The sequence below is a fragment of the Myxocyprinus asiaticus genome, chromosome 23, assembly GCF_019703515.2.
Source record: "Myxocyprinus asiaticus isolate MX2 ecotype Aquarium Trade chromosome 23, UBuf_Myxa_2, whole genome shotgun sequence".
Lineage (NCBI taxonomy): Eukaryota > Metazoa > Chordata > Actinopteri > Cypriniformes > Catostomidae > Myxocyprinus > Myxocyprinus asiaticus.
In genome coordinates this window covers 46282845-46292410 of record NC_059366.1, presented here as the reverse complement: position 1 = coordinate 46292410, position 9566 = coordinate 46282845, and the positions used below count along the sequence as shown (strand labels likewise).

The 9566-nt window shown below is 41.1% G+C and overlaps 1 protein-coding gene across 1 annotated transcript in view; it reads right to left on the bottom strand.

Moving 5' to 3' along the window:
- Window positions 1-4936: 4936 nt before the first annotated feature.
- The window catches only part of LOC127413812 (cilia- and flagella-associated protein 46), a 118438-nt gene continuing 113808 nt past the window's right edge, over window positions 4937-9566 (bottom strand). The window contains exons 58-60 of the mRNA XM_051651226.1: window positions 5444-5580; window positions 5254-5355; window positions 4937-5135 (exon numbers count right to left, since the gene is read on the bottom strand). Of these exons, the coding sequence (XP_051507186.1) occupies window positions 5026-5135; window positions 5254-5355; window positions 5444-5580 (349 nt within the window). The 3' untranslated portion in view covers window positions 4937-5025. The remainder of the gene's footprint in view (window positions 5136-5253; window positions 5356-5443; window positions 5581-9566) is intronic.

Genomic DNA, 9566 nt, shown 5'->3' with positions numbered 1-9566 from the left:
TCTCTGATGATCCTCCGAGCTTTTTTCACACACCGCCTTGTATATTTACAGCCCCTTTTTTACAGCCCCTACTTCATCGTACCGAAGAAAGGCTGTGGGTTGCAGCCAATCTTGGACCTGCGAGTACTGAACCGGGCTTTGCACAGACTCCCGTTCAAGATGCTGACGCATAAACACATTCTAGCGAATGTCCGGCATCAAGATTGGTTCACAGTGGTAGACCTGAAGGACGCGTACTTCCACGTCTCGGTTTTACCTCGACACAGACCCTTCCTGCGGTTTGCTTTTGAGGGCCAGGTGTACCAGTACAAGGTCCTCCCCTTCGGACTGTCCCCCGGGTGTACCGCATGCGCATAGTGCCTTTCCCCTCCCCTGAGGTGAAGACGTGCGCTTTTGACTCCCAGTCGTTTTCACAAGTTGTGATCCCTGGATGACTTTCCTCCCTAGCCCTGTGGCAGACAAGTATGCAGAGAAACTCGCTGCCGGCCCATTACATGTGCTAACTGAGCCCTGTACTGGGGTAGGTGCTCCACATACGTTGGTTCCCCATAGGTGACCTCATGTGATATATCTTCCACTAAATCGTTTCCCTGTCAGTAAACTGCGTCTTCCTTGGGCAGAGGTTCCTCTGTCCCCGGTCACCGTGTATGCAGAGCTCCTCCCCCTTTGGGTAGGACCTACCATGGGACTTCTCCACATCACATACTTCCGACAAGACTCTGTAAGACCATGTGACATATTTCCACTTGAAATGCCCCCCCCGTGCAGGGTGTGGTCTCCACGGTGTCTTCCCCTTGGGAGTGACACCCCCCCGATGTAGACACTTATGGCCCCCAGCCAGTAAACAAAATTCCACTCTTTCTGGAGAGAAAAAAGAGGAAAAGAGGCCACGGCTGGGCTAGCCTGTCCCTATTTGTTGGGCAAGTCGACTGGTTCCCAAAGGACCATTCGGCGCTCATAAGAGCGTTGGGGGAGGTTACGTGACGGCCTGGTGCACTGGCTATGAGGCACACAGCAGTCTGCCCGTCTCGCACCGCCAGACCACGTAACATAGTTCAGCTTATTGTGGCGTTTCATATAGGGACCCCTAGTGTCACTATATCGACACCACTTCGAGTGAGTGACAGATAGGGAACATCCTGGTTATTTTCGTAACCCCCGTTCCCTGATGGAGGGAATGAGAAGTTGTGTCCCTCTTGCCACAATACTGAACTACCCACTGAAATGGCCAGGACCTTGTCTCGGCTCCTCAGAACAAAACCTGAATGAGTGGTTGCGAGCCAGCTCCTTTTATACTCGTATGTTCAGGGGAGAGGCGTGCAAATTCCACTCGCAATTCCCATTGGCCTTTTTTCAAAATCAGAGGTGTTTGGGGCTCCCAAGAGTGACCCCTAGTGTCACTACATCGACACAACTTCTCGTTCCCTCCATCAGGGAACGGAGGTTATGAAAGTAACCAATAATTCAAATGAAAGAAAAACAAAAACAAAATGATTCAGTGCAGCACAATGCTCAGTCAGTAAATGCACAGCTAAACAGAAGTGTTTTCAGTCTGGATTTAAATGTGGCTACTGTTGGGGCACATCTGACCTCTTCTGGAAGGTGGTTCCAGCTGCGGGTGGCATAATAGCTAAACACTGTTACACCATGTTTTGAGTGAACCCTCTGTATGTCTAACTGACTTGATCCTAATGATCTTAGAGGTCTGTTAGGTTTATATTCAACAAGCATATCTGAAATGTATTTAAGTCCTAGGCTATTGAGCGATTTATAAATGAGTAATAGTACTTCAAAATCAATTCTAAATGTAACTGGAAGCCAGTGTAAATACCTGAGGACTGAAGTACTATGCTCAGATTTTTTGGTTCGGGTGAAAATCCTGGCAGCGGCATTCTGAATGAGCTGCAGGTGTCTAATAGTCTTTTTGGGAAGGCTGGCGAGGTGTCCATTGCAGTAGTCCACCCTACATGTGAAGAATGCATGAACAAGTTTCTCTAAGTCTTGACTGGATACAAAACATCTTATTCCGGCTATATTCTTGAGATGATAGTAGACTGATTTAGTTATTGCTTTGATGCGACTACTGAAACTAAGGTCTGACTCCAAAATGACACCGAGATTTCTTACTTGATTTTTTTGTCTTTAGGCCCTTGGAGTCAAGGTATGTATTCACCTTTGGAATTTCATCTTTGTTGCCAAATACAATGACCTCTGTCTTGTCATTGTTTAACTGAAGGAAGTTTTGGCACATCTAACTGTTAATTTCATCAATGCACTGGCACAGTGAGTCTATGGGGCTGTAGTCATTTGGCAATAGGGCTAGATAGATCTTCATCTATCTGCATAGCTATCTGCATAGCTATGGTATACAATTTGGTTCTTTTTCATAATTTGGCCTAGTGGGAGAATATACAGTTTGAACAGGAGCGGTGCAAGAATCGAGCCTTGTGGGACTCCGCACATCATGGATGTCTACTCAGATTCATAGTTGCCTATGTTCACATAGTAACCCCTCCCTTCTAGATATGACCTGACCTGAGGACCGTCCCAGAATGCCCTACCAAGTTTTCCAATATGTCTTGGAGAATATTGTGGTCAACAGTGTCAAAAGCAGCACTGAGATCTAATAATACCCGCACTGATATGTTGCCTGAATCAGTATTTAGCCAAATATCATTAAGGATCTTTATGAGTGCCGTCTCTGTGCAATGATGCAGTCGGAAACCAGACTGGAAATTGTCCAAGTAGCCATTCGAGATTAAGAATTTGTTCAGCTGATTGAAAACAACCTTTTCAATGATTTTGCCTATGAAAGGAAGATTTAAAATTGGTCTGTAGTTGTTCAATATTGAGTTATCTAGATTGTTCTTTTTAAGAAGGGGCTTGACAACTGCAGTTTTCAGGGACTTCAGAAATGTGCCTGAAAGGAGTGACACATTTATTATTTCTAACAGATCTTTTTCCAGACAGGTAAACCCATTTTTGAAAAAATGTTGTGGGGAGTGTCAAGACAGCAGGTTGAAGTTTTAAGATGCTGTACTATTTCTTCCAGGGTTTTGCCATCAATTTCCTCAAAATCAGACATAGTGACTCATTTCTATGAAGTTTTTGTGGTGGGTGCTGTCTGACCTCATTGCAACATGAGGACGAGCTGATCACCATTCCAACAACATTTATCTTCTTCATGAAAAAAGCATTTTCTGTCAGAGAGCATTTCACAGGCAACCTGTGTTGGGGCATTTGTTAGTCTCTCTACAGTAGCAAAAAGAGTGTGGGTGTTGTTTATATTGCTGTTAATAATGTTTGAGAAGAAGGTCTGCCTAGCTGTGCCTAGTTCCAAATTGAAAGCATGAAGGCTGTCTTTATAGATATTACAATGGACTTCAAGTTGTGTTTTCCGCCACATTCATTCTGATTTCCTGCATTTTCTTTTCATGTTTTGCACTGCTGTTGTGTTTCTCCAAGGTGCTTTACGCCTGCCAGAGACTTTCTGGACCTTTAAAGGAGCAATGCCATCAATAGCATTTTTTACTTTTGAGTTAAAGTTATCGAGGAGAACATCAACACAGTCTGCGGATATACATGGTTTCAAAGATATAACCTTGATAAATTGCACATTAGTGTTCTCATTTATGTACCTCTTTTTGACAGAGACAGATCTAACTTCAGTGGCAGGAGAAATCAATATTTCAAAGAAAATACAGAAATGGTCAGATAGCGCAATGCCCTTAATAATAGTAATTTCTAGAAGTGGCCGACCAGTCAAGATGATTCAAAGGGCATAATGCAGAATGCTCACTGAGGTAAAAAAAGAACTCTAGAGTGACAGCTAAAGACTTGAAGGAATCATTGGAACTGATTAACATCTCTGTTCATGAGTCTACTATACGGAAAACATTAAACAGGCATGGTGTCCATGGCAGGACACCACGAAAGAACCCGCTGCTTTCCAACAAAAACAATGCTGCGTGCCTGACGTTTGACAAAGACCATCTTGACACTCCACAATACTACTGGGAAAATATTTTGTGGACTGATGAAATAAGGCTGAATTGTTTCGGAATACATGCAGCACTACGTATGGCGTAGAAAGGGCACTGCATACCAACAGTGAATTATGGTGGAGGGAGCATCATGATTTGGGGCTGCTTTGCTGCGTCGGGCCTGAACCGCTTACCATCATCAAGGGAAAAATTTATTAACAATGCTCTTTGACAAGCTGAGTTCTCTTAGGTTATTAATTACAAGGATGTGTGTGAACAAGAGAAATATCACCGAACGGACACCTTGGCAGAACAAAAACATCAGTGCATTGTTAATTATATATATATATATATATATATATATATATATATATATATATATATATATATATATATATATATATATATATATATGTTGTCTTTACTCGACAAACTGTATTGCTGATAAGAGGGATTCAAACAAAAAAAATTTAGCACTTAAGCTGAAACTAGAGTATTAAAAATATTTATTTTTTTATTCCCTAAGTATATATGTTTAGGAGTACAGTATGTTTGTCTTACAGGAATGTTTCTGCAGGACCAACAAACAATGTTAGTCAAGGAAAATCACAGACAACTCAGATTCAAAAGAATAATACAGGTTTCAGCCGAGCTGTGGGAGAACTATGGGTATTTTTAAATGAATTATTGACTTGCTGAATTAATGCAAAGCAACCAAACCTTCTGTAAGTCTACTGACTCGAGCACAGTTCCGCTGTGCTGAGAGGAAGAACTGAATGAAACTTTGTATCTCAACAAAACAGGTGTGTAGAATGGATGCCAAACATGTTCTTAACTGGATTTTTCTGAGAACAATAGAAGAGAGGAATGAACCAATGAGCCAATAAGAACAACAAAGTTTAATTAAAGGAAAACACAATAAAAAGTAATCAGAATTTAAATGAGTTTGATTTTAGAGTTTGTCACCAGAGGCCATGCAACTATTATTTAATTGTAAGCAATGCTATCTGAAATGTGTTAAATCAAATCTACATCTAGATGTTCATGTAACCACTAAATTAGGAAGTCCATAAATAACAAAATTTAAAGCAGTCAGGCTCAGAGGTGATTTTCTCTGGATTTTATCACAGTCCTCAGGTAAAATCTCGTCCACTGTGATGAAAAAAGAAAACAGAGCTGATCATTTTTATAATTCGTCTTATTAGTGAATGAAAACAAACACTAAAAACTGCAAACATTACATCAAGTGCAGAAATGAAACCAATCTCACCTGTCAGGATGGATGGTTTTCCACTGAGGTCTTTGTTTTCTGATGTACGTGTCTGCAAAGCACGAACCGACTGTCCCGATGTCAGTCCTACTTTCAGAAGATCTGGAATGGTGATACATGTATATAAAGCGGAAGTGTTTTAGAGCAAACGTTAGATGTCTGTGTTTATAAGTGTTTATGTTGAACTCACTCTCCATGAGTGAATGCATGTTTTGCGCGTTGGCTGTGGCGCTGCTGTGCCATTGGTTGAGCGAAACAGAATGAACACCGCTGAGAGTGAACAGATATGCTGACCCGACCGAATGTTCTAATGGCCACTGTGAATTACTGCAAGAGAAAGAGAGAGAAAAAGAGGTCTAGAAAAGTTAAGATTGATGATCAAATTGAATCAAAACATGCTGGCTCACTACAGTCTTAAAACCTTCACTCAGGGGGTATTTACACTTAGTCACTTCATGCGTTTTTACTGATCGGATTGCTATATGACTGAATAATCACATTCCATTTACACTTGGCCACAATTTGTCTCCATCAAACGGATATAAATCTGATCTTCGTTTCCTGCACTATATGCAAATAAAATAGAGTTCACTTCCGTGATTCTGCTAATGCCGGGCAGCGAATTTAAAAGATATAATTTATTATTTGATTCCAAGCGACTCTGTTTCACCTGTGCATATGGTTGTTGTGTGCACGCACAAAGTATTTTTTCCCTTCGGGGCTTCTCGTAGGTAAGATGCGTCCCGAGAGACTGGTGTTGGCCCACCTGAAGAACATCACTGGACCCTTTCTAGATCCCCTTCAATTTGCTTATCGAGCAAACAGGTCTGTGGATGATGCAGTCAACATGGGATTGCATCATATCCTGCAACATCTGGACAGACCGGGGACATATGCAAGGATCCTTTTTGTGGACTTCAGTTCGGCTTTCAACACTATCATCCCAGCTATTCTCCGGACTAAATTACACCAACCCTCTGTTCCCACGTCTATCTGTCAGTGGATTACCAGCTTTCTGACGGACAGGCAGCAGCTTGTGAGACAGGGGAAACTCACTTCCAGCACCTGTACAATCAGCACTGGTGCCCCCCAGGGATGTGTGCTCTCCCAACTACTCTTCTCCCTCTATACCAATGACTGCATCGCCAAGGACCCCTCTGTCAAGCTCCTGCAAGTTTGCAGATGACACCACTGTCATCGGCCTCATCCGAGATGATGATGAGTCTGCATACAGAAGGGAGGTTGAACAGCTGGCTGTCTGGTGCAGTCAAAAGCTGAAGGTTTGAGCTGAACACGCTCAAAATAGTGGAGATGATTGTGGACTTTAGGAGGAACACCCCAATCACCCCCTCACCATTCTTAACAGCACTGTGGCTGCATTGGAGTCATTCAGGTTCCTGGGCACTACCATCTCACAGGACCTGAAGTGGGAGACCCACATTGACTCCACTGTGAAAAAGGCCCAGCAGAGGTTGTACTTCATTCACCAGTTGAGGAAGTTCAACCTGCCACAGGTGCTGCTGATACAGTTCTACTCAGCGGTCATTGAGTCTGTCCTCTGCACTTCAATAACTGTCTGGTTTGGTTCAGCTATGAAATCATACATCAGCAGACTACAAAGGACAGTTCGGACTGCTGAGAGGATTTTTGGTTGCCCCCTGCCCCCCCTTCAAGAACTATACACTTCCAGAGTGCGGAGAAAGGCTGGAAAAATCACTCTGGACCCACTCACCCTGCCCACTAGCTTTTGAACAGTTGCCTTCTGGCCAACGCTTCAGAGCTCTGAGCACCAGAACCGTCAGGCACAGGAACAGTTTTTTCCCTCAGGCTATCCATCTCATGAACAGTTAAATTGCCCCATTGAGCAATAACTATGTGCAATACGCAGTTTAGTCTTTTTTATCCAACACATCCTACCTCTTCTGCCATTTCAATCCCTGATTCTGATGTGTGTCAGCTGCGCTCATTGTCAGTGTTTAGTTTCAGTTTCTTCATCGATCTGCATCAAATAAATGAAGAAAAAATTCCCGTCTCTCCCACAACGTGCATCCGTTTCTTAATTTGTTATTATTTATTGCGTAACTGGAGCCATATGCAAATACTCAGTAGTAGCTGTGATGTTTCACTTTTTTCATATGTGGATTTAGCGCTGTTTGGGCAAAGTAACGTTTACAGAAGCGTCTTGATCAGCCAGATGCATTTACACTTCACCGAGTTTTGAATAGAATGCATCTCAAACCACCTCCGGAGTAATCGGATTTATATCCGTCTTGGAGGGCATTTACACTTGGTCTTTTCATGATCGGACAGCAATCTGATCAGTACAAACGCATGAAGTGTAAATACCAACTTAGATTCAATATTCTGTGTACACGAATCCCACAAAACCAGTCAAGAACATGTCCTGGTAATTTTACACCCCCCAAAAATATATATATACCATATACATATATACCATACATATATACAGTACTGTGCAAAAGTCTTAGCAACATAAGATGTTTCACAAAAGCATTTGTCTTAAGATAGTTATGTATATCTTCAGCTTTAGTGTGTCAATAGGAAATATAAAAGTTAGACTCCCAAACAATTTTGCAAATAGAAAAGATTAGAATAGAAGAACAGGGAGCCCTGCAACAGATGGCATGGTCCCCACAGAGCCCCCACTGAACATCGTGTCAGTCTGAGATTACATAAAGAGACAGAAGCAATTGAGACTAAATAGACAGAAGAACAGGGAGCCCTGCAACAGATAGCATGGCCCCCACAGAGCCCCCCCCCAGTGAACATCGGGTCAGTCTGAGATTATATAAAGAGACAGAAGCAATTGAGACTGAATAGATAGAAGAACAGGGAGCCCTGCAACAGATGTCATGGCCCCCACAGGCCCCCCCATTGAACATCGAGTCAGTCTGAGATTACATAAAGAGACAGAAGCAATTGAGACTAAATAGACAGAAGAACAGGGAGCCCTGCAACAGATGGCATGGCCCCCACAGAGCCCCCCCACTGAACATCAAGTCAGTCTGAGATTACATAAAGAGACAGAAGCAATTGAGACTAAATAGATGAAGAACTGTGGAGAATTCTCCAAGAACATCCTATCTGCCAACAACCAAGATAAACTGTGTCCAGGTATATCTCGGAGAATTGGGGCTGTTTTAAAGGCAAAGGTGGTCACACTGAATATTGATTTAGCTTTTCATGTTTACTGGACTTTGTATGACATTAAGTGATAAATGAAAACTATTTATGGCATTATTTTTGAAGACATCCTCACTATGCAGCATTTGTCACAAGTGCCTAAAACTTTTGCACAGTACTATATATATATATATATATATGGGTGTTTCTTCATCTTCAAGCACATTTAGCAATACGAATTTCTAGAAATTATACCCCCCCCCCCCCATTTTTTATTTTTTTTTATTTATTTTTTTTGTCTACTGACAATGTCCTTCAGTGTGTGTTCATGCATCACAGGAGATTTATGTAATTCATGTCATGAACATTTATTTCCAGCACATCACAAATTCTGTATTATGTTTAATAGATTTCTGTGCTGGAAATGACACTGATGGAAATTACATTTTCAACGCTTTTCAGATTAAATTCCTTTGTCTTGCTAAGGCTATAGCTAATATTTTATGCATTCTAAATACACACAATTTAATAATATTGCCACATTTTTTGCATAATTGGGGCAAAATTACAGCTTGATTGAAAATGACGTCCAATATAAAAAGTGATATTTCCCTTGATTTTTCTTTGTTTTGTCTCATATTTCATCTCAAGCATGCTCTGACACTTTTGTTCACTTGGTTAACAAGGACACTAATTTAAAAAAAAAAACTTTATTCGGAGCTAAATTGTTTGGTGTGCTGGAAATAACCCCACAACTGCAGGATAGCTGTAATTTTTTAACAACTGATATAAATAATTTTCACACAATAAATATTTAAATGGTTTCTGTTTATTTCACTTTGTTTAGATGATCATAGTTTTAAACATGATAATTAGTACTTTTATAATGGATTTTAATATTGATAGGGACAAGGCTAAAACTGTCAAATCTACACATAAAAGTACCAAAAATAAATGAAGGCCTGATTAAAAGTTTCTCATTTTAATTTTAATAAGACCTTCACATAAAGTTGAAATCTGTTTGTCTTAATAAAAACCAACCCCTGGGACATAAAAGTCCCCGAGGTTAAAGAAACACCCATACATAATATTAATAAAAAAATATACAAATCAATTCTCCAATGAGACTACTGTAATGCCAAAAGGCATGAGATGTGTCTGGAACATTT